Below are 25,960 nucleotides of genomic sequence, written 5' to 3'. Positions count from 1 at the left end.
TTATAATGTTTTTGCCATGCGTTTTTCTGGATTTTTGTTGTTGTTATTCTGTCTCTCACTGTTCAAATAAACCTACCATTAAAATTATAGACTGATAATTTCTTTGTCAGTGGGCAAACGTACAAAATCAGCAGGGGATCAAATACTTTTTTTCCCTCACTGTATGTGAGCTGCAGGGAAAGTGTGTGTGTGTTCGTGCATCTGTGTGTACAAATGAATGTGGTGCCAGCATTGTGCTGAGATCTCTGAGTGCATGCACTATGTGTGTGTGTGTGTGTGTGTATGCATGTCTGTTCACATGCATGAATGCATACATGTGTGTGTATGTGCATGTATCCTACTTAAGCAGGTTTCCCAGGTTGAACAGGGCTCTGTTGTGCTGGGGGTTGGTGTCCAGGGCTGTTCTGTAGTAGTGCTCAGCATCCTCTGGGTGGCGTGTCAGAGTACCCAGGTTGTTCATGGCACTGGCATGGCGAGGGTACAACCTGGAGAGGGTAGAGGAGGGGGAAGGGAGGAGGAAGAAGGGAGGAGAGGAGAAGGAAAAACAGGAGAGTATCTTTAAGTTCCAATCTGTAAGAAAACATTCTTCCTCCATCACATTTTGTGATGACCGCTAATTGTTGAAAGGGCTGGATTGGTCTGGTTCTTGAAATTAGTGATGATGATAGGAAGCAATTTAGCACTTTGGGGACATGTGACCCTTCTCATGTATCTTTAGATGACCCCATACCACTACAAGAAGACGACATGACACCCATGATACTGTCATTAGGATAAGTGGTTGCTATCCTGATAACGGTTATCGTACACAAAATGGCTTCTGTAAATCAATCATTCTAGAGTGTCCGAATAAGGCATGAAACACCCTTAAAGAGCATTAAGTGCTTTTTGAAAGGATTGGGTAAAATATGACAAGTAATTGCAATCCATTTTGTATTATTAGTGCCATAACTATGAGACACACCCATCACAACACCGGGGCAAGAGGTGAAACGATGCTACGGCAACCTTCTTTCCATTGGCTAATGAGTCACAGTTTACATCGCCTTTCAGTGTGCAAATTCCTAGAAAGACAACAGTGTGGACTTAGTGGCACGCACTCTGCCGTAAGCACACTATTGATCACGACACACACCATCACCCAATCTAATGTCTAAGCAGGATTACCAGAACACTTAAACCTGAAAAACAAACGAATAAAAACAACCTCTAATGAATGCAGTAAAACCCACGACTCCAGGGTAACAACATCGTTTCTCTATTTTATCACCCTTTAGCCTAAATGAAAAACAAGAAAAATGAGCTAAGAAAATCATATGAAGTGGAGGTAAAGTGCCCGGGGGTTAAACTTTCTCAGGGTCTGAAAAAAAGGCACCCTATTCCAGAAATACTTTAAGAAATGAGGAGATGGTAATGTCATTGGCCAATGAATGGAGAAACGTACAATGCCTCGCCCAGCAGACTGTAGACCAATCACGTTCACGTTGTCATGCTGCGTCACGCAGTTGCTAGGTTAATCGTCACGCAATCCCTTCTACCTATGTCCTGTCGCTTTTTCAAAGCTATCTAGTATTTAAGAGAACAAGTAAATTATCTCACATCTTGGTAATATTTGTAATGTTGTGTTTCTTGTTCATGTAATTCATGCTAATATTGGGTTTTTGAGCTAGGGCCCAATTGACTCGCACTTGTCCAGAATGATGGGGGAGAGGAGGATGGGGAGAGAATAGAGACTCAGATACAGTAGTAGAAGACACACACGATTTCCTTGCTCCTGTCAGTCAAATACTGATGACTGAAACAAACAAACATTCACACGCACAACCACTCATAAACAGAGCACAGTAAGGATCATCAGTTATGACTCAAGAAGAAGGGAGGAGGGTAGGGGGACGGGAAAAAGGGAAAGCTGGACTGGGGATAATTATATAGCCCTCTGGGTCTGTAGGAGGGGGGGAAAATATATAGCCCTCTAGGTCTGTAGGAGGAGGATAATTATATAGCCCTCTGGGTCTGTAGGAGGGGGGATAAATATATAGCCCTCTGTGTCTGTAGGAGGGGGGATAAATATATAGCCCTCTGGGTCTGTAGGAGGGGGGATAAATATATAGTCCTCTGGGTCTGTAGGAGGGGGGGGGAAATATATAGCCCTCTGGGTCTGTAGGGGGGGGGGGGGGGGGGAATATATAGCCCTCTAGGTCTGTAGGAGGGGGAAAAAATATATAGCCCTCTAGGTCTGTAGGAGAGGGGATAAATATATAGCCCTCTGGGTCTGTAGGAGGGGGGATAAATATATATATAGCCCTCTGTGTCTGTAGGAGGGGGGATATATATATAGCCCTCTGGGTCTGTAGGAGGGGGGATAAATATATATATAGCCCTCTGGGTCTGTAGGAGGGGGGATATATATATAGCCCTCTGGGTCTGTAGGAGGGGGGATAAATATATAGTCCTCTGGGTCTGTAGGAGGGGGGATATATATATAGCCCTTTGGGTCTGTAGGAGGGGGGATAAATATATAGTCCTCTGGGTCTGTAGGAGGGGGGATAAATATATAGCCCTCTGGGTCTGTAGGAGGGGGGATATATATATAGCCCTTTGGGTCTGTAGGAGGAGGGATAAATATATAGTCCTCTGGGTCTGTAGGAGGGGGGATAAATATATAGCCCTCTGGGTCTGTAGGAGGGGGGATAAATATATAGCCCTCTGGGTCTGTAGGAGGGGGGAAAAATATATAGCACTCTGGGTCTGTAGGAGGGGGATAAATATATAGCCCTCTGGGTCTGTAGGAGCCATTGCCAGTGACAGGCAGAACAAATGGATCCCCTCTTTCATTAGGTACAGTGCTGTGTGTTTGTGACTCACTGAGATTAATGGGGTGCAAGCATCGAGCTGAGACAAGACCATTACATGCTTGAGAATATGCGCTTTAGTGTGTGTGTGTGTGTGTATGTGTGTGCCTTTATGAATTTATGTGCAGCAAACAGAGTTCCTCCTGATTTAATAAAATAGTGTTTTGTAATTAATTGAGTGGGCGGACAATCAACCAAAGACAATCAATAACGCGTCTCATACTTAAATTAATGAATTCTCGTTACTTAGGCCTGGAGGTATAGTCTAGACATTATAGGGACAACATGCCATATTAAGAAAAATCTCCTCTCTTTGTCCTGAACTCACACAATAAGGACACATGGTGCATGAGCGAAGGGCTGAACTGTTCTCCATTGAGACCTACCTAGCCGTTTCATGAACGCAAGCTCTCAACGGGGTTTCTCACTGTTTCTCAGTGGGTTTTCTTACCTCAACCGTAATTTTGACTAACTTGAATTCTTTATTTTCAGATCCTGGAGCGAGTGAGGTCACCTGAGGTTCCAAACATGCTCTGAGAACCTAGACTGTGGTTTTGGCAGAATGACCGTATCCCTGAACGTTGAAAGCTGATGGTGTTATTGTGGTCGAGGAATGACCGTGGTTTGGAGGGACTGTGTCCCATTGACATGGTGATCAGGATGGAATACCTAAACCCCCTCATATTAATGTAGTTTTACTTTCTTACTGACACTAGAGCAGATTTGTAGTGGTGTAAACAGCAGAAGCGCTGACATTATGGACACTATAACTGACCTGAGAGCAGTTTTGTAGTGGTGGATGGCCTCCTGGTGGCGCCCTCTGTCTTTCAGGAAGTTGGCGTAGTTGTAGTGAACCTTGGCGTTGTGAGGCAACGTCTGGATGCCAGACCTGTAAAGAGAGAGAGAAGATGAGGAATAAGCAGGAGAAGCAGATGTGTGCTTGCGCTCACACACTTGCTCAAACTTCAGAGGTGAAAATCCAGTGTTGGCTCAATATGTTTGGAGTGTTGACAGTCAACATTGTTATGATTGGCTTCAACGAGCCTGTCTTTCCACATCACACTTCTCCTCAAATAAAAAATACTAGGCTCCTGTAAATTGTATTGTATGTGTGAGGCACGTTCTCAATAAGCAAAATATAGCCTAGGCCTACCGTTGATACTGCATTATAGGACTGAATAATTGAAATATGTTTGGAGAAGCGCGTCTTTGGTAACCGGATGAGAGGCGCTGTTTGGAGATGGGGATGGATACTTGAACAAATGAAATGAAGTATGCATGTAGTCATATGTGTGTATGTTTTAGGATGTGCAGTATAGTTTTAATTCAAGGCACTCTGACGAATAGACCATTTAAACACCTTTTATGGATAGGCTGCTTTGCAATGCAAGGATAAAAAAAGACGATGTATTGCCGTTGAACCAGCCTACGTTAGTAGCCTAGGCCAAGGGTAGCCTATGGAGGGCTTGGTTTTTAATCATATGACATGGAAAATAAGCTATCTGTTTTTTAAAACATCAACAATATTTCTACATAGGATGGGGTCAGAAACATGATATCATAAATCGCTTCTCTCGTTCCAATGCACTGTTTGCACACGTAGGCCAAAATAAATGTCTTTACGCATAACATTTGCACGTCTATACGAAATACGAGGCTTCTGTCAATTGTAGCGTTGCCTATGTGCGAGGCAGAGTCTCAAAGAAATCTGCCGTTGATATGGCATTATAGGAGGACTGAATAGTTTGAAGGAGCGTGTCTTTGGTAAGCGGACGAGGGCCGCTCTTTGAAAATGGGGATGGATAACCTACTCGAACAAGCGAAATGAATTATGCAGTTATGTGAATTATGAATAATGAAAAGCATGAGGGCTAAAATCTCTCAAATATTTCAAAGCACTCTCAGTAGACCATTTAAAACCCCTTTAATCATAGGCTATTTGGCTAATGGCCAGGATGAACAGACACACCTATGAGATGCTGCTAAACCAGCCTTGATTAAGAGGAGGCTATGCTTGGTTTTGGAGGGAAACCAATCGTTTCTAACTACGAGATTCACCGGCACAAAAGGAACTGTGCCATGGCTGGATAGGCTGCGCTTCCTCTCTCAAAATCCATGCCAATACCGACTGCATTATAGTTAAGACCTGCTTTTGGTGGGTCATAGCAGCACCCACCCGCAGTCTGCGCTCCAGCAGGTATATCTCACTGGTCATTCCCAAAGCCAACACCTCCTTTGGCCGCCATTCCTTCCAGTTCTCTGCTGCCAATGACTGGAACGAATTGCAAAAATCTCTGAAGCTGGAGACTCTTATCTCCCCCAATAACTTTAAGCATCAGTTGTCAGAGCACCTTACCGATCACTGCACCTGTACACAGCCCATCTGAAATTAGCCCACCCAAATACCTCATCCCTATATTGTTATTTAATTTGCTATTTTGCACCCCAGTATCTCTATTTGCACATAATCTCTTGCACATCTAGCATTCCAGTGTTAATACTATTGTAATTATTCTGCACTATAGCCTATTTATTGCCTTACCTCCATAACTTGCTACATTTGCACACACTGTATATATATTTTCTGTTGTATTTCTGACTTTATGTTTTTTTTACCCCATATGTAACTCTGTGTTGTTTTTATTGCACTACTTTGCTTTATCTTGGCCAGGTCGCAGTTGTAAATGAGAACCTGTTCTCAACTGGCTTACCTGGTTAAATAAAGGTGAAATAAAAAAAATAAAAAAAAGTCCCTTTTGCACTGCATGAAATTGCCCCTTTTGGGCTTGTTTTTAAGGACACACCTCAAATATTGCCACCCCTCCCACCTCAGTGCAAGCTAGCTGATGTTAGACAAGTCAATTGCCTAATCTGGCGTTATGGCTGGAAAATACCTGTGCACCAGTTTTTACATGATGAAATTGCAAACTAACGTGTGTTTGGTACTAGTGCGTCCTGAACACCTGCCGAACATAGAGCACAGAATGAGAGATGGAGGGATGGAGGTAGGATGAAATGAGGTGTCTTAGCAGCCTGTCCTTATCTGTTAGCGAGGCAGACAGAAAGAGGAATGGACAGATAAACTGATCGATAAACAGCATGCGGCCGAGTCTGGGAGAGCGATAACGTCCGCTGAGGACATATAGATGGGGTCAGGGGGTGTGTTTGCGTGCACCCGTGTGTATGTGTGTGTGTGTGTGTGTGTGCATGGTTAGCATGTAATTTGACCTTGCCATGTTCTAATAAACAGCTTTATATTCACACCCATTAATCTGGCTTGTAAAACAACATGGAAATGAGAGAGTGTGGAAGGAAGGAGAGAGGAAGGGTAAATGGTAGGAGAGAGGGAGAGAAAATGTGTGTGGAAAGAGCGAGCTACTGGTGATGAATAACTCAAGCCATTACATTAATCAGGGCCTGACACACACACACACACACACACACACACACACACACACACACACACACACACACACACACACACACACACCCCACCCACCTCTCACCCCATACCACTGACCTGAAGAGGGCCTCCCGGGACAGCCAGATGTGGTTCTGCTGAACGGTCTTCCAGGAGAAGAGCAGGAGGAGCAGCAGCGTGGAGACGGTCAGGGCCGTGGTGCCCCAGCGACCCACCACAGAACACAACCTCCCCAGGCCATGGGCCACCAGGATACAGTAACCCATACTGGGGGAGGAGGGAGGGGGAGGGGGTAAAGGAGAGAGAGAGGGAGAGGGGAGTGAAGAAAGATGGGGAGAAGGGTCAGAGAGAAGAAGAGGGTGAAGATGAGGGAGAGAGGAGTGGGGGGAAGGAGAGAAGGTGGAGAAAGGTATGAGTGAGGAGGGGAGGCAGGGAAAGTGGTAGAAGTAAAGAGGGGGAAGCGAGAGATGTAGTGCAGGGAAGGAGAGAAGAAAGAGAAAGCAGAGGAGTGGAGCCGAAATGAAGGGGATGGAGAGAGAGAAAGAGTGATGTCTGTCAATTATTTCTCACTCAATCATCTCCAGCCTAGTGCTGCAGAGTGAGTACACACATTAATAAGACTTTCTATCCTACTCTCTAAGACATTCACTACTCTGAGACCAATGTGTTTCTCTAGTGTTTTCCCTGATCATGATTCAATAAGAAAACCACACGTAGTAGCCCCTCTCTAGAACAGGAAGCTCTCATTGGCCGCTCATACACTTCCTGTTTATGGTTAAGACGTCTCTGGTCGCCGTGGAGAGGTAAACATAGCGTGATGAGCCGCTCCCTTAGTGGGAGGAGTCTGATGGCTTTAACAGCACGGCATACACACACACATGATGCATGCACACACCAATGAACGTGCACACACACACACACAGAAAAGCAGGCCAGCCAGTTGTCACACAAACACAACAATGTGCATGTACACACACCCAAGAAAATGAAGTGCTTTTCAGTTATCCAGAATAGGCTGAGTTCAAGAAGTCCTAGAAGTCTATCCAAGAATCCCCCCTCTCCAATCCCCCAGTACCCAGTTTTTCCACAGGAAATATAACATTTGGCTGCTTCCTTCCTAGATCTCTTACAATACCCTACCTCCCCAAACACACACACACACTTAAGACTGAACAAACCCCATCTCCCACACCAACGCTATCTCACACCCCTGTGTGTGTGTGTGTGTGTGTGTGTTAGCACAGGGCAAACAGGGCTCTCTCATTCCTTCCACACCATTGCACAGTTTCCACTACAAACCCAGACAGAAGGAAGGAGAGTGGGTGGACAAAATGAAAGCAGGAGATTTTCTGAGAAAGTAACACTGAGGAAAATCAGCTTTAGAGAGAGAGACAGAATGTGAGAACAGGTTGAAAACAGAAAGGAGGCAGAAAATATAGTGTTAAAAATACAGGTGTGATAGAATGAGACGATGATAGACAGACGGAGGGGGGGGGGGGGGGGGAGAGAAAGAAAGAAAGAAAGAAAGAAAGAAAGAAAGAAAGAAAGAAAGAAAGAAAGAAAGAAAGAAAGAAAGAAAGAAAGAAAGAAAGAAAGAAAGAAAGAAAGAAAGAAAGAAAGAAAGAAAGAAAGAAAGAAAGAAAGAAAGAAAGAAAGAAAGAAAGAAAGAAAGAAAGAAAGAAAGAAAGAAAGAAAGAAAGAAAGAAAGAAAGAAAGAAAGAAAGAAAGAAAGAAAGAAAGAAAGAAAGAAAGAAAGAAAGAAAGAAAGAAAGAAAGAAAGAAAGAAAGAAAGAAAGAAAGAAAGAAAGAAAGAAAGAAAGAACGAACGAACGAACGAACGAACGAACGAACGAACGAGAGAGAGAGAGAGAGAGAGAGAGCACCCAGACAGTCCCGGCAGCCATCACTCATACTCTAGACATTCTGCTGTCAGAGCTAACGGCCTAGCCAGTGCTAATATTTGTCCTGGCGCACGGCGCGGCCCAACCCACCAATCAGAGCCCTGGGTGGGCAGACAGGGATGAATGCCAGCCTAAGTGGGGATGCGACCTCGACATCACACGCTGGAATTCACGAAGCAGAAAACTACATGGGGTCTGGTTGATAATACACAGGGGGGTGGGCACACACACACACATAAAACACGCATACGCACACAAACACACACACGCTTGCATGCAGGCACACACACACTGCACAACTCCCATCTGGGTACTGTGTGTGTGTGTGTGTGTGTGTGTGTGTGGTGTGGTATGCGTGCACATGCATAATAAGTCTTAAGGCCTGTGTGAAACAAAGCGTGTGACATATGAGAGAAGTGCAGTCTCAGAATGACACAGTGTTTAACGGTGTGTGTGTGTGTGTGAGCAGGCACTGTGACGGTGATCTCAGACAGCAGACCGTAAACTGAGTGAATCAGCATTACCATGAATGAGATTACCCTGCGCTAATTCTCCTCTCTCTGAAAAGCACCGCCACTGGATTCAGCTGAAACGCCTGCGCCTCTGTCAGTTGTATAACCCTGCCAGATACACACACACACACACCAAGCCTGCCTGCCATGATAACGTTCCAGCATTCTCTCTTGCTCTGTTGTGCAGTAAAAAGGTTGTGTGATTGCAGGCAGCGGAAGGCTCTCAAAAAAACACACGGAGCGGAACTCCGTTTCCCCGGAGACGCCTTAGTACGCTTGGGACCTCGTTAAAAAGTTCGGCTAGCGCGTTCGTCAGAAAGCCAGACAAAAGGAAGGTATACAGCATCGGAGAAAATCAATTAACAACACACAGAATGCTAACTGAGAACCTGGCAAATGTTTATTTGAAAAGCAAACACAAAGCTTTTCTCTGCAGGCGCGGCAAAGTGAAAAAGGTTAGTGGAAATGTGCTATTACACAAGATTCCAATCTCTTCCAATACATTCTCATAGACCCACACCTATCCACATTATGTCTTTCTAGCCACAATCACAATTGCAATCACACACCTCTCTCTCACGCAAACACACACACTCAAATGCAAGCTCACATAATTGCAATTTCTCTCTGTCTCACACACAATCTCAGTAGCCTTTTGCATTTGCAGCGGGTTAGCGATGTATCTCTAATACCTTAGGCTGGGGTGGAATTCATTTAGCGGCCGAGTGTCGAGCAGTGCGTGGGCGATATTAAAGCCTGGGAAGGGGAACCTGTCTGCATGGAAATCACTACTAATCCTGCGCTCAGCTACGCAGATGACTCAGGGAGTATAAGTCCCCTGTAGACCCGAGCAAGGAAAGATTAGCAGAATTAATAGTTAGAGGGATGGAGAGAGGGAGGAGGCGAGGGAGCGAGCGAGGGATGGAGGGAGGGGGAATTAGAAGAATTTGAGTGGAAAAGGAAGGAAGGGGGTAGGAGGAGGTTAAATGGGGATATATAGCAGGAAAAAACCTATTGTATGAGCATAAACCTCCCTAAAACTATATTTAGATGTAAGTAAAAACCCTGTGCACAGCCATGTGTCTAGACTACATTTAGTTATTAGCCTAACAGGTAATACAAGTGGCATACTTGTCAACGAGGCAGAGATGAGGGATCTCTCTTTAGCACCGTCTCATGTTCCCTTCACTTTAAATCAATCCCAGCATGCCCTCTGCCTCGTTGACAAGTATCCCACTGTGCTGGTTAGTACACTGAGGCTGTAATAACAGACATATACTGTACTGTACAGTACATATACCTGCATGAAATGATACAACACATACACATTGGAAAACAGTTGCATGTTTTCTGTTTGATCAACTCTCCCACAGTACAGTAGCAGTTTCATTCCCTTAGTCCTCCTATCACAGCACTGGGAAATACGTTGAGGCAGATCATATACATATTTGAGAAGCGTCTGTTGACACTTTATTCTGTCATTATACATGCAGGAGGTTAAGTGAGTGGAGAGAGATGAAGTGAGCGGATTTTACACAGCTCTGCTCCCCAAGGCTTCCTCCAGGCTATACACTCTAAACTCTCAACCTGCAGGAGTGAATGTGTGTGTCTGTGTGTGTGTGTGTGTGTGTGTGTGCGTGCATGCATGCATGTGCATACGCATGTGTTTAAAGGGCAGAGGCCCCGAAGGGCCCATCTGAGCCTGATCAGGGCTCCAGGCCCCTACGGCCATGGAGTAATTTTCAGGATACTTTTACACACACACACACACACACACACACACACACACACACACACACACACACACACACACACGCACGCTAACAAGCACGCATGCACACACACAGACCCACACAGACACACATATACACACACAGGGACCGGATTAGCAGAGAGATGGGGGTAGGCCGTGTGAAAGGGAAATGGAAAATGGAAAGTAGAGAGAGTGAGAGAGAAGGAGAAGAAGAGAGAGAGAGAGCATTGACAGACAAACAGAATATGATTTTCTTATAAGATACCAGCATCAGGAAAAATAAATAGATAAATATTATCTGGGAAGCCCTTGAATGCACTGAAGGAGGAAGAGCCCTTAGAGTGATGCAAGGCAGCGGGAGAGAACAGACTGATGGAGAGAGCAGAGAGAGGAGAGGAGAGAGAGAGCACTTTATAAGATCCACTACAAGGACGTACAAGAGAGGCCCTTGACTGAAGTGTGAAGCACAGCAGAAAATAAAGACAATAACCTTGTGTGTGTGTGTGTGTGTGTGTGTGTGTGTGATGCTCTCTCCATATGTTCAATCACTCACTCGTACACACTCTTGTAAACTCCCGCCCACATAAACACACTAGGGCTGTCCCTATTTTTATAGGCACACCCTATGTTTGAATAAAATCAACTAAATTATATGTAGGCTACTGAGCTTGCCTGATGCTTTAAGCATTGCGATTAAAAACGATGACATACAAATTACTAAAGAGGGAGCCAGAGATCAATATAGCCTAACCAGAGAAAAAAAGCTGCTCCCCCTGCTGCCCACTGTTTCTGGCCTTCGCAGCCGTTACGCTGCTGAAGTTGCCGGTAATAGGCTACACCAGCGGTCGGCAACCTTTTCCAAGTTATCGTACCATTTCTACTGATCTGCGTGCCAGTTATGATTTTCATACGCACATTTTCGTGGAACAGTTTAATTTAATTTATAATGAAGTCTTCATATCTCAAAATCAATGTCATGTGGGTAATCAAAATTCTTGCTAAATGAAAATGACACAAATCTAAAAGTAAATTCTATTGCCATTATGTAAAAATAGCCTACATAAAGCCAACAAATAAAAACATTGCAGCCCGTAGGTAGAAAATATCCTGATAAAAATAAATATCCTATAAATCACATTGACTACGCACGGCCTGTCTGCAAGGAACTTGAAACATTGTATCAACTATTAATTTGGTCTGGCCCTGGCCCGAAGCAGCTCCTGCTAGCAAACTTGCAACATTGTATAAAATATTCTGGGCCCTCAGAGTTTCCTGCACCAGTGAGCTCTGGACAGACACAGCTGTAGGCTATTTGCGCAAGGGATAAGAAGTAATCAGGTAGGCCTATTTTATGACGTTTCCACTGGATGAGAGCATTGCATATTTCTTTCCTGTCATGCCAAGTGGATATCTAAAGGGAGAGAGCTGGAAAGATTTTTCAAATAGGCTACGTTGAGGAACTATTGTCATTCTCGATAGATGTAAAAAAAGACTTTGTTTACTTGCTGTTTTGAGGCGAAGAAAAAGTTACTTTGAGAAGCTCCACAGTGATGGTGAGTTAAGACAATCAGAAATAGTATCAGATCCCCAAAAGGGTACATTTATAAGCCTACATTTGCGCGCAGGCCAGGTAGCCTAGTTCTATGCGTAATCAGGTGTGTGTCCTTACTCAAGATTGACAGGAGCGCGTAAATGGAATGAAATAAACTTTCTTCTCACAAGTGTAACCTAGGTTGTGCACTCTGCAAACAACGTGTCCACTCCTACAATGACAATGGTAAGACTGTAATAATAATATATTGAATGAATTAACAGAACTTACCATAACAAACATTGTAATTAGAAATGATGGGAATTAACGGTAAATGTCCTACTGGTGATAATGGTGTGCCACCCCCCACGGCCTCCGCAATGGATCAGTCCACTCAGACAGGCGTGAATCAGACAGGTGTCTCGTGTGCCATACATTTTTTATATATTTGCCACTGCTCGACTAAAAAAAACTTGGTTGACCAACAGCCTATCAACCAAACAATCGACCAGTCAACTAAATGGGGTCAGTCCTAAAACACACACACACACACACACACACACACACACACACACACACACACACACAAATGCATTAAGAGCAACCAAGCTAGTCTACACACTACTGCACACAGGAGAATTACACTAGCTATCTAATTAAAAACCATCCAAACCCAGAGCGGTTTAGAGGTGGGAAAACACACACATTACCTACAATAACACACAACACACACAATAACACACAACACACACATTACCTACAATAACACACAAACACACACACGACCCACCTTGGCATGTAGAGGACCCTCTCTGCCACCACGAAGCCCACCCTGAAGAAGACGTTACTGGCCGGGATGAAGGGAAAGACTAGGAACAACACCCCCACCAACACCTCCCTACTCTCCAACCTCTACAGAGAGACAGAGAGAGGGGGGCGAGATGCAGGGAGAGTGAGAGGGGGGAGGGAAAGAGAGAGAGGGAGAGAAAGCAATGGGGGGAGAGAGAAAGTGTGAGCGGTTAGCACATCCATAAGAAAACCAGAGCCTAAAATTCCCACATTTAATCATTTCGCCCGTTGGCTTCATCTTGTTTGCAGTAGCACACATACTGTACAGTGTTTGACTACATGATGTGCATTTAAGCATGCCCAGCATGCCCATTTCAAACAGCAGTGGAAATATAGAAATGGCATTCATTTTACATGTCACATTTCTGCCGTTCGCACTCAACACACTCAATTACTGAGCATATCTGACTGATGCTCTGAAATATTCTAGCCGACTCCGATTGAGTACATCATTAAACACAGTTAATTCATTTTATATCAACTCTGCATCTAAGCTATTCATTTTTAATAAGTCTAAAAAAATCCCTCTGTATTTTTCCAATCTGAACATCTGAACAACGTAGTTATTATAACAAACAGAAGCTAATTGGTCTAATGACTATATCCTCAGTAATGGCGTTGATTCCCTCGTTAAATTACAGTTACAATGTCGCGGTGTCTTGATTAAGTTGCCGGTCCAATCCATGCCTCATTCTCCTGTCAACCGCCTAAACACCGCGGTACAGACTCTACATGCCACACTCTGCATGCCACACACAGATAGGATCACACACTTGTCAACTACAGACCTACATACACACATACGGCAGACACACACGCATTGAAGCACACACACACACACACACACCGGGGGCTAGACATTATGCCATAGATAGGATCATACAGTAATTAACACAAGCACACACACTCTCCCCCTCTCTCCCATTCAACCGTGCTGGTGTAAGCAGTGGGATCCCATACAGTAGGCAGTGGAGTGGACTAGTGAATGGATGGGGGAGGTTGGGTTGTTGATTGTATGTCATTCCAACACAGCCCCCTCAGGGGACGTCCGGTCGGTTGGTCAGTCAGTCAGAGTCTCTCTCTCTGCAATTTTTATGATTTTATTTGCGATTTAGAGCAACACACTTGGGTGAACTGTAGGAATCAATAATAAATACATTGCAGCCCTATCTCATCCTCTCTGTCAGCTCCTTTTCTCTCTATCTTCCACTCTCAGTCATCTAACCTTCTTCTTCTTCTTCTTTCTATCCTCCTTGTATGTCTTAACTCTGCTTGGCTGAGTTGAGAAGTGTAGAAGAGAGCAAGGGCTCAACCGCTTCTCCGTTACCATGGTGACGGCAGTGGGCGCCTGTACAACGTCTGTCACAATTTGTCAGGCGGTGATACAGCTGCTTTAACCTTGCACACAACCTTGCTCCCTTCATCCTCCTCCTCCTCTCCTGATCCGTGCTCCCTATCATCTGTTCATCTCTTCCGCCCTGTCAATCTCTCTATCTCTTTTCGCCAGCTTTTACCACTCATCTCCTCAGTTCTCTACTCTCTTGTCAACTCTTTCCTTTCCATTTCAAATGTCCTCTAGTTTCCTGTCCATTTCACTCTACTCCTCTCTCTTCCCTCCTCTCCTCTTTTCTTCCCTTTCCACCATCCCTCCTTTCCTTTCTCCTCTTCTCTCATCCCTGGTATAGAGGAATATTCGGTGCTATAGCCCAGTGCTCCAGAGGACTATTCTGGGTGGTCAGCAGCATGGCATCCCTCCCAGATCAGTCCCCTCTGGTTCTGGAATCACATCCGTTAGTCCTTCCCAGTAGAACCCTTCAGAACTGGCCCACTGACATATGTCCCAGCCCACACACACACTCACCAGCCCTGCCAGGCAAACAGATGGCTAGGACACACACATGCACGTGCGTACATGTACACGCGCGCGCGCGCACACAGACAGACAGACAGACAGACAGACAGACAGATAGATAATGGGATCCGACCCTTCATTTCGAACAGTAAATAGAGCAAATTAACCAACAAACACTGTAAGGAGTTGTCTTTCCCTGCCCTCTCACATACTTGTTCCTCTCAGGCTTTCCCTGCCCTCTCACATACTTGTTCCTCTCAGGCATTCCCTGCCCACTCACATACTTATTCCTCTCAGGTTTTCCCTGCCCTCTCACGTACTTGTTCCTCTCAGGTTTTCCCTGCCCTCTCACGTACTTGTTCCTCTCAGGCATTCCCTGCCCGCTCACGTACTTGTTCCTCTCAGGCTTTCCCTGCCCTCTCACGTACTTGTTCTTCTCAGGCTTTCCCTGCCATCTCACGTACTTGTTCCTCTCAGACTTTCCCTGCCCTCTCACGTACTTGTTCCTCTCAGGCATTCCCTGCCTGCTCCCGTACTTGTTCCTCTCAGACTTTCCCTGCCCTCTCACGTACTTGTTCCTCTCAGGCATTCCCTGCCCGCTCCCGTACTTGTTCCTCTCAGGCTTTCCCTGCCATCTCACGTACTTGTTCCTCTCAGACTTTCCCTGCCCTCTCACGTACTTGTTCTTCTCAGGCATTCCCTGCCCGCTCCCGTACTTGTTCCTCTCAGGCTTTCCCTGCCATCTCACGTACGTGTTCCTCTCAGGCAGCAGTTGGTTCCATGAGTTTGCTATACCGTATGCCTTCGCTGATGATGTAACGACAAAAAAGGGAACTCAATCCCCCCCGTGTCAGTGGTCAGGGATATAAGTAGGAAGTGACCGACCATGGAAGTGGTTGACCATGTTGCACACAAACTACTGTATATAGCAGTCACAATGCCCACATCAAGCAATGGCAGCATGGGCTGCATTCATCCAGTCGTTGTGTGATCTAGCAGGAAACTGCAATGTAGCCGGCCTGGAACGCGCCCACAGACCGGGCTTTAAATGCTTCAATCACTTCCTTAGGTCAAGGTTAAGGGCTATGGGACATCTCCCAGGGGCCTTTGTAGCAGGTTGGGAGTGTGGCGGGAAAGAGGGAGAGAGAGAGAGCGAGAGACAAAGGGAGAGGCAGAGAGCGAGGAAGTGAGAAAGCGATTACACTCATCATTTATCAATAACCTAGCCGCACGCAAACCTCAGCAAAACAGACAGAGCAAAGTGATATGTCAGAGAGAGAGACAGGGGAGAGAGACAGGGGAGAGAGACAGGGGGAGAAAGACAGGGGGAGAAAGACAGGGGGAGAGAGACAGGGGGAGAGAGACAGGGGGAGAGAGACAGGGGAGAGAGACAGGGGAGAGAGACAGGGGAGAGAGACAGGGGGAGAGAGACAGGGGAGAGAGACAGGGGGAGAGAGACAGGGGGAGAGAGACAGGGGGAGAGAGACAGGGGGAGAGAGACAGGGGGAGAGAGAGAGGGGAGAGAGACAGGGGGAGAGAGACAGGGGAGAGAGACAGGGGAGAGAGACAGGGGAGAGGGACAGGGGAGAGAGACAGGGGAGAGAGACAGGGGAGAGAGACAGGGGAGAGAGACAGGGGAGAGAGACAAGGGGAGAGAGACAGGGGAGAGAGACAGGGGAGAGAGACAGGGGAGAAAGGGGGAAAGAGAGAAAAAGAGAAGATCGAAATAGGGAGAGAAAGAGAAAGAAAGCAGTAAAGGAAGAAACAGGTGTGAGAAAGATGGAATTTCTAGTAATATGAACCCTCCATCATTGTACGACTCCCCTCTCATCAGAAGATGAATGACCCTGTACTGCATATTACTTTACATCTCTCTCTCTCTCAAAATAAAACCATCAAAGCAGTGATAACTTGTCTTAACAACCAATGACACTAACCAGCCTAATGAGTTTACCCCTTTCTGATTAGTGGACAGCAGAAAACCATTCCTGTATTGTAGAGTATGAGTCAGTGATGCTTCTCCTACAGTAATCTTGTACCCACCCAGCAGGGGCTGGCCAATTAAATGTTAATCTAATTACCTCACTTCCCTGCTAATGGAAAAGTTTTCATGCTCACGCTCTTTCCACTCTCTTTTACTCTCCCTCTCTTTCGTACTCCATCTATCTAGCTTTTCCTCACTTGCATTTGTCTTTCCTCATCTTGCTCTGGCACGCACACGCACCTGACTCCCTTTCAATACGCTTCCTGTTCCCATCACTCACACATGATCACAGAACTCTGTTTGAGTGGGCTGTTCTGGATGACTGGGGTTGAGGCCATGTTAAGGGTAAAGTGAATTGAGAAATAGTACTTACAGGAGCAATTAGGGTGAAGTGCCTAATTGCTAGATTTTTTTATCTAGTCGGTTTGGGGATTCGAACCAGCCACCTTTCGGTTGCTGGCCCAACGCTCTTAACTGCTAAGGCTACCTGCCGCCCAGTTTTACTTCATCTTCTACAAGAAGATCAGCATATTGAGAAAAGTGACCTACCAAACTACAGGAAGAGAGCAAGAGCTTTCACAATTCTTTCAGCTTAAAACAATTATACCGACGCAAACTATGGGAAGGACAAGCAGGGTAAAGAGATCAATTTCACAAATGCCATTCAGTGTTGACAGCTGACAATAGCAGCAGAGACATCTCTCCCTCTGTCTGAGTGGGGTGGGGACCAAAGACTAAGTGTCTATTCAAAAAGGATGAATTATGCTTTTGACAAGCAGGCTTGATTGAATAAGGCTTTTCGATTGAGTTAATGTCAGTGCAGAGAGAGAAGGAGGGAGGGAGAAGAAGGGAGTGTGGATGCACTAAGACGAGGGTGTTATGTGTGAGCATAGCCAATACCCACCTGGCATGATCACACCTAGTACACACACTTTTCACATATAATAAGTATCCTTCTCTAAACACTGCCTGTCACCATGGCAACGCAGAGAAAGTGTGTACTGTATGTTCATGGTGTGGGTTGGGCAAATCATGTGTGAGAGTTTGATCAACTTGATTAGAAGGTGAGAGTTTTCATAGCAGTGTGTAAAACCAGGCCTAGTTCAGAAACCTCTAGCCTCTAATGTAGACAGCAAAATACTAGACAGATATAAGCAATACAGTGAGTGTACAAAACATTAAGAACACTTGCCCAGGTGAATCCAGGTGAAAGCTATGATCCCTTATTGATGTCACTTGTTAAATCCACTTCAAATCAGTGTAGATGAAGGGGAGGAGACAGGTTAAATTAGGGTTTTTAAGCCTAGAGACAATTGAGACATGGATTGTGTATGTGTGCCATTCAGAGGGTGAATGGGCAAGACAAAATATTTAAGTGCCTTTGAATGGGGTATGGTAGTAGGTGCCAGGCGCACCGGTTTGTGTCAAGAACTGCAACGCTGCAAAGTTTTTCACACTTGACACAACAGTTTTCCGTGTGTATCAAGAATGGTCCACCACCCAAAGGACATCCAGCCAACTTGACACAACTGTGGGAAGCATTGGAGTCAACATGGGACAGAATCCCTGTGGAACGCTTTCAACAACTTGTAGAGTCCATGCCCCAATGAATTGAGGCTGTTTTGGGGGCAAAAGGAGGGGGGCGGGGGTGTATGTATATGCTAACATTCCACCTAATCTCCATGTCCATCTCACCTGTAACGACATGACACAGTGCAGACACAGGGCGACCATGACCACTCCCAGCAGCAGGGCGGCGACGTTGCGTATGTCCCACAGTGACTCCACCAGGGGTATACTGCCCACCTGCCAGTCATAACACAGCACCACGGGAGACAGCAGCAGCCACGCGTTGAACGCCAACAGGTAACAGTAGGTCAGGAACCTAGAGGGAGAAGACAAGAGAAGAAGAAAGAAAAGAGACAGATAGAAGGAGAGAGAGGGTTCAAATGTTAACTATTGGTCACATTCTTACATTACATTTACAGGAAGTTGAATCACACTGTATTCAATCACACTCTATGTTGTTTACTGCAAACAGCCATGAAAGAACATCCAGTTCCTGTTCTGTTGGTCATCATGCCCTCTGTGAGTATGGATATGGACTGTATCCCAAATGGCACCCTATTGCCTCTAGTGCACTACTTTTGATCAGAGCTCTATGGGCCCTGGTCAAAAGTACTGCACTATAAAGGGCATAGGGTGCCATTTGGGATGCTGGCTTGGCCTGCGTCCGAGTGGCTGTGCAATTGATTCTGTCACACTGGGGGAGCTATCTGAGACCATTACATGGCCAAGGACTGAAAGAGAGGAAAGAGGAGTCTGCTTGACTGAGCAGGAGAGAGAGAAGAGAGGGAGGAGATGGGAGGAGCGGGGGAGGAGAGCAAAGTGAATGGATTGGTGGCTGAGAGAGGAGAACGAATAATGAAAGAAAACAGAGAGAGGGGAGCGGGAAGCGATAGAGGACACAGACACACACACACTCTGCTGAATCATTAAATGACTCTCCATTACTGTCAATGACTGTCCTTTATCCTTTAGAACAGATAAGCTGGTTCCTCTAATAGAAATGGAAAGGCTTTAGCTCCAGTCTGAGTGGGTGGCCGTCTCTCAAGGACTAACTGGAACAACAAACACAGAGCTGTAAGGAATGGTTCTGTACGAACTGCTCTGTAGCTGAAGCTATGATTGGAGATGAGTTAGTGAGTTAAGTATTTGGGGTGGTGTACTGTAAGACTAAACTCTTCAAATGGACGCATAGTCGATGTGAAATGAAACTTTGATTAGACAAAAATGTGAATGGTTAAGGGCATATTTTTGTGCTTCAGTGCATTGATAAAAATGAATCCTGACACCCACACAAACGCTTACGTGCAGAAACACACACACACACACACACGCACACATGCTCACACACATAGATTAAATTCCCCCACTACCCACAACCCCCTCTATCCCCACTAAGCACAACATGCACAGCATTTCCTACCAGAAAGGAAAAGACAGGGCAGGGAGGGAGTGAGGGAGGCGTAAAGGGAGAGAGGAAAGTGAAGCATTGATGAGAAATAGAGAAAGAAAATGAGAGAGAGGGAGTGAAAGAGAGAGAGGGAGAGTAATCAAGAAACAGAGAGTGACAGAGAGAGAGAGAAACAGCTCTTGCGAGAGAGCCATCAAGAAAGAGGGAGAGCGGAGAGAGAGAAAGACATCGAGACAGAGAGAAAGAATAATTGAGAAAATGAATAGCAGTTGCTGACAGGTTTGTGATGGGAGGTTTGAGGGTGTCTCCTCTGTCCTGTGTTCCGGCATGTTCTCCCTGATCAAGAGTCCTGAATTCAGGTGTCAAATCACCCAGCTAACAGCCTTACAGGCTCACACAGCCATGATGTGAGGAGAGCACTCCACACCACTCAGCGCAGAGGACACTGACACACCTGATAGACAAATACCTTGAAATACACTCACACACACACATAAATACAGTCACACACACAGGCAAGCTCAGCGGGAAGCAATAGAGGACACAAATGCACGCATGTATAATCATGCGCACACGCACGGACACACGCACGGACACACGCACACACACTAACAAACACCATTAGCCAGCTCTGTCAAATCACTAAATGACTCTCCATTACAGTCCCTTATCTTTTACAACAGATAACCGCTGGTTTCTCTAATAGAAATGGAAAGGCTTTAGCTCCAGTCTGAGTGGGTGGCCGTTTCTCTACTCAATGACTAACTGGAACAACAAACACAGAGCTGTAAGGAATGGTTCTGTACGAACTGCTCTGTAGCTGAAGCTATGATTGGAGATGAGTTAGCGAGTTCGGTATTTGGGATGGTGTACTGTAGGACAAAACTCTTCAAATGGACACATAGTCGATATGACTTGAAGTGAAATGAAACTTTAATTAGACAAGACTGCAAACGGGAAAAGGCATATTTGTGTGCTTCAGTGCACTGAAGAAAATGAATCCTAACACCCACACAAACACTCATGGGCAGAAACACACACACGCCCCCCCATGCACACACACACAGTAGGGCGATGCTAGAAATAATTAGCGTGTGTGTGTGTTTCTGCATCCAAATGGCGCCCAGCCCTATCTCTGGTCAGAAGTGCATGAGCACATGAGAACACTGTGATATCCCACTGTGATACCCTATCAGTATTCTCCTCCCACTCAGAATAGCAGCAGCTTCAGAGATATGCATAGATTACACATTGATTCTCTCTCTGCAGCGAAACAAGCTTTCCATAGAATAGAGGGGGGAAACTCAATTCTCCATTGATTTGGACAGGCGGGTTCAGATTGCCTGTTGATTTGAGAGGGGATGCAGAGTGAATATGAACTGCTGGTATATCATCGATTTATGGAGGAACATTAAAGCCGGGGGACGGCATGAAGTGATCTATTGACAGCTTCACCTAACCTAGTGCTATAATAGATTGAGGAGAAATCCCTGTTGAATAGGTGGCTAGATATGTGCAATGGATGTACAGAATATCAACCATCTCTTTCTGTTTTTGCCATTCAGTGTCACGACTTCCTCCGAAGCTGCCTCCTCTCCTTGTTCGGGCAGGCTTCGGCGTTCGTCGTCACCGGCCTTCTAGCCACTGCCGCTCCTCATCTCATCATTCCATTTGTTTTGTCTCGTTTATTACACACACCTGGTTCATATCCCCTCATCAGTACCTGTATAAGTGTTCCCTCTGCCCCCTTGTCTTTGTGTGTGATTGTTTATTGTGGAGGATAGAGAAGCTCGGTGGAGCTCCGTGTATTTTGTATCACCGGGAAAATTCCCTGTGTGCCTTGTATTTTCCAGTGCGCCTGTTTTGCGCATTGGAGTGTTTTGACGCATTACTGCGTAACTCTGTGTTTCAGAATAAATCCTGTTATTCTGTGATTTACCCTCCTGCGTCTGACTCCTTCGAAATCACCTCATCACATCCAGTCAGGCTGGCTATTGGAGAGAAAGACATACAGATAGACACAGACAGACAGACAGACAGACAGACAGACACAAAGGATCGCACACACACACTCCCCCAGACTTGGCGACAGACAGAGCCAGAGAGTTTAACATGGAGGAGTAAGCTCACCAACTGTCATGATCAGACAGGAACGGGACGTAAGTCGGAAGTTTACATACACTTAGGTTGGAGTCATTAAAACTTGTTTTTCAACCACTCCGCAAATTTCTTGTTAACAAACTATAGTTTTGGCAAGTCGGTTAGGACATCTACTTTGTGCATGACACAAGTAATTTTTGCAACAATTCTTTACAGATTATTTCACTTATAATTCACTGTATCACAATTCCAGTGAGTCACAAGTTTACATACACTAAGTTGCCTGTGCCTTTAAACAGCTTTGGAAAATTCCAGAAAATGATTTAGAAGCTTCTGATAGGCTAATTGACATCATTTGAGTCAATTGGAGGTGTACCTGTGGATGTATTTCAAGGCCTACCTTCAAACGCAGGGCCTCTTTGCTTGACATGGGAAAATCAAAAGAAATCAGCCAAGAAAAAAATTTGTAGACCTCCACAAGTCTGGTTCATCCTTGGGAGCAATTTCAAAACGCCTGAAAGTACCACGTTCATCTGTACAAACACTAGTACGCAAGTATAAACACCATGGGACCATGCAGCCGTCATACCGCTCAGGAAGGAGACACGCTCTGTCTCCTAGAGATGAATGTACTTTGGTGCGAAAAGTGCAAATCAATCCCAGAACAACAGCAAAGGACCTTGTGAAGATGCTGGAGGAAACAGGTACAAAATTATCTATATCCACAGTAAAACGAGTCCTATATCGACATAACCTGAAAGGCCGCTCAGCAAGGAAGAAGCCACTGCTCCAAAACCGCCATAAAAAAGACAGACTACGGTTTGCAACTGCACATGGGGACAGAGATCGTACTTTTTGGAGAAATGTCCTCTGGTCTGATGAAACAAAAATATAACTGTTTGGCCATAATGACCATCGTTATGTTTGGAGGAAAAAGGGGAACGCTTGCAAGCCGAAGAACACCATCCCAGCCGTGAAGCACGGGTGTTGGCAGCATCATGCTGTGGGGGTGCTTTGCTGCAGGAGGGACTGGTGCACTTCACAAAATAGATGGCATCATGAGGAAGGAAGATTATGTGGATATATTGAAGCAACAGGCAGCGTAATCAAGAAAGAGAGAGAGAGAGAAAGTGAGAGAAACAGCCATCGAAAGAGAGAGACATCGAGACAGAGAGAAAGAGAAAGAATAATTGAGAAAATGAATAGCAGTTGCTGACAGGTTTGTGATGGGAGGTTTGAGGGCTGTAGCTGTGTCTCCTCTGTCTCCTGTGTTCCGGCATGTTCTCCCTGATCAAGAGTCCTGAATTCAGGTGTCAAACCACTTAGCTTCACAGCCTTACAGGCTCACACAGCCATGATGTGAGGAGAGCACTCCACACCACACAGAGGACACTGACACACCAGATAGACAAATACCTTGAAATACACTCACACACACACCCTCACACACAGTCACACACACAGGCATGCTCATGGGCAAACACACACACAGGTAAATACATGCACACACAGAAACAGGCAATCACAGACAATGGCACTTGATGTTTAATGGATTAGAATGTGAGTTGCAGTACGACACTCAACATTCTCAAAAAGCTTTCAGCATTGAATTTGATGCACACACTCAACTAGACAATCACACACACACACACAACTAGACAATCACACACACAACTAGACAATCACACACACAACTAGACAATCACACACAAACACACCTGACCTTTATGAGAAACGAGAGAGGAATAGCAAATGCTAAATCAACAGAAATGTCACTGGTCTGCAACATGGTTAGTTGAAGATAAAAACTCCAAAGCACGCACGCACACACACACACAAAGGTGCCATTAACCAGGCTGGGCTAGACTGTTGCATATAATTCATATAGTAAACAGCTACTTCTCCAGTGACCCATGGTTGATAAATCTGTAATATGAAGCTGTGACTGTAGTCCGCATCTTTATTCAAATAAATCACTTAAGCACCTACACACACACACTCGCACACAAACACACAGCTACTTCCGCAGTCACCCGCGGTTGATAAATCTGTAATATGAAGCTGTAACTGCAGTCCGCTTGTTTATTCAAATAAATCACTCAAGCACCTACACACACAGACAGACAGACAGACAGACAGACACACAACCTCACACACACACACACACACACACACACACTCTTACTCCCACACACACACACAGGGAGATTAATGACAGAAGGGAGGCTGCTGTGATGAATTCTAAATGGATTGGCAGAGAACCGCTGACATGATGGATAATCACTACTGCATCACCACAGATGGAGGGGGAATGGATAAACACAGACCACACACACCAAGGACGATACACACTCTTCACACACACACACACACACACACGCAGCAAGGATGACACACACTTCTCATACACACATATCCATATCTGACTGATTCTCAGTATCAAAAGGACAAACACAATCTTCAAGGTTAGTCTTAATCCTCAGTATTCACTAGGAGATGCATCTCTTCATTAAAACATAATGGAGGACACTGACTGATGGATAGATAGACAGCAAATAGATAGCTGGCTGAATGGAAAGGTTTTTAACACTAAGACTGACATTCTCCTTTCTCAATGACAAGAGCATCCTTGAAACAATGCCAGGAAGAAAGAAGGGAAGGAGGGAAAGAAGGATTGGATGTAGGGTATGAAGACTTTAGGATTACATTTCCCAGGTGGCCTTGCAAGAGCTAATGACAGCTACAGTGTCTGCCACTGCAGATAGGGACCAGAGCACTATGGCTTGCGCACTCTGAGGCCTACAGCCCTGGGGTAGGCCGTGAAGCTGGGGAAGTGGGTAGGAGGCAGACCCAGGGAGAGAGGCTGATGTTTGGGTCTATTTGTGAGTCTATTTATGTTCATACTCTTTTATACAACTTTTAATATGGTGGTTACATGTAGCAGAGCAGCAGGAAATAAGACTGAATATGACTGAATACAGTATCTTAGCGTTTTAGCACTGAAATGGATTTAACGTGTCTGTGTTAGGGCTAAGAATAACCTGGTGAGCAGGTGAGGAGAGAAGGAGGCTGGGTTGTCCTGCTCAGAGAAGAGAGGCATGGAGCCGCCCATCAGCCACAACCTGAAGGACATGATGACCGCCACCTACAGGAGGGAGGAGTGAACCGCAGGACGATACTATTAAAGCAGCAGATTACATTCACACCCAAAACTAGACCTACATTTACAAATACAAACTTAACAGTGAAATGTACCAAAACGTAACATCAAACCAGTGCTTTAACATACACATTCAACTTATGTCATGTTAACTGTACCGAACATAACATCAAACTTGTGCTTGAACCTACACATTCAGCATGATTACTATACCACAAAGATGCGTACTGAGATATAGACATAGTCTTAGTTGCATGGTTGTGGTTGATACTCACATAGAGAGAGACAGCACAGGCTCGTTTGAGGAAGGGGACAGACATTCTGAGAAGATCCTTCATCTTGGAGCTGGAGAGGTGCCTGGAACACAACAACACAGAGAGATGAAAGGTCAGAAAACTGACCTATAGTATTTGGGTCAGAAAACTGACCTATAGTATTTGGGTCAGAAAACTGACCTATAGTATTTGGGTCAGAGAAATGACCTATAGTATTTGGGTCAGAGAACTGACCTATAGTATTTGGGTCAGAGAACTGACCTATAGTATTTGGGTCAGAAAACTGACCTATAGTATTTGGGTCAGAAAACTGACCTATAGTATTTGGCTCAGAGAACTGACCTATAGTATTTGGGTCAGAGAACTGACCTATAGTATTTGGGTCAGAAAACTGACCTATTGTATTTGGGTCAGAAAACTGACCTATTGTATTTGGGTCAGAAAACTGACCTATAGTATTTGGGTCAGAGAACTGACCTATAGTATTTGGGTCAGAGAACTGACCTATAGTATTTGGGTCAGAGAACTGACCTATAGTATTTGGGTCAGAGAACTGACCTATAGTATTTGGGTCAGAGAACTGACCTATAGTATTTGGGTCAGAGAACTGACCTATAGTATTTGGGTCAGAAAACTGACCTATAGTATTTGGGTCAGAAAACTGACCTATAGTATTTGGGTCAGAGAACTGACCTATAGTATTTGGGTCAGAGAACTGACCTATAGTATTTGGGTCAGAGAACTGACCTATAGTATTTGGGTCAGAGAACTGACCTATAGTAATCCTCCACCA

At 45.2% G+C, this 25,960-nt stretch overlaps 1 protein-coding gene across 1 annotated transcript in view; it reads right to left on the bottom strand.

The window, feature by feature from the left end:
• The window catches only part of LOC311140391 (protein O-mannosyl-transferase TMTC1-like), a 73,660-nt gene that overhangs the window by 10,425 nt on the left and 37,275 nt on the right, over positions 1 to 25,960 (bottom strand). Inside the window, exons 5-11 of the mRNA XM_084175425.1 lie at positions 25,168 to 25,249; positions 24,774 to 24,877; positions 18,351 to 18,540; positions 12,761 to 12,882; positions 6,373 to 6,540; positions 3,628 to 3,741; positions 342 to 485 (exon numbers count right to left, since the gene is read on the bottom strand). Coding sequence (XP_084031551.1) covers positions 342 to 485; positions 3,628 to 3,741; positions 6,373 to 6,540; positions 12,761 to 12,882; positions 18,351 to 18,540; positions 24,774 to 24,877; positions 25,168 to 25,249 — 924 coding nt within the window. The remainder of the gene's footprint in view (positions 1 to 341; positions 486 to 3,627; positions 3,742 to 6,372; positions 6,541 to 12,760; positions 12,883 to 18,350; positions 18,541 to 24,773; positions 24,878 to 25,167; positions 25,250 to 25,960) is intronic.

The sequence above is a fragment of the Coregonus lavaretus genome (genome assembly GCF_964263955.1).
Source record: "Coregonus lavaretus genome assembly, chromosome: 13".
Lineage (NCBI taxonomy): Eukaryota > Metazoa > Chordata > Actinopteri > Salmoniformes > Salmonidae > Coregonus > Coregonus lavaretus.
This window is presented reverse-complemented; position numbering and strand designations above follow the sequence as displayed.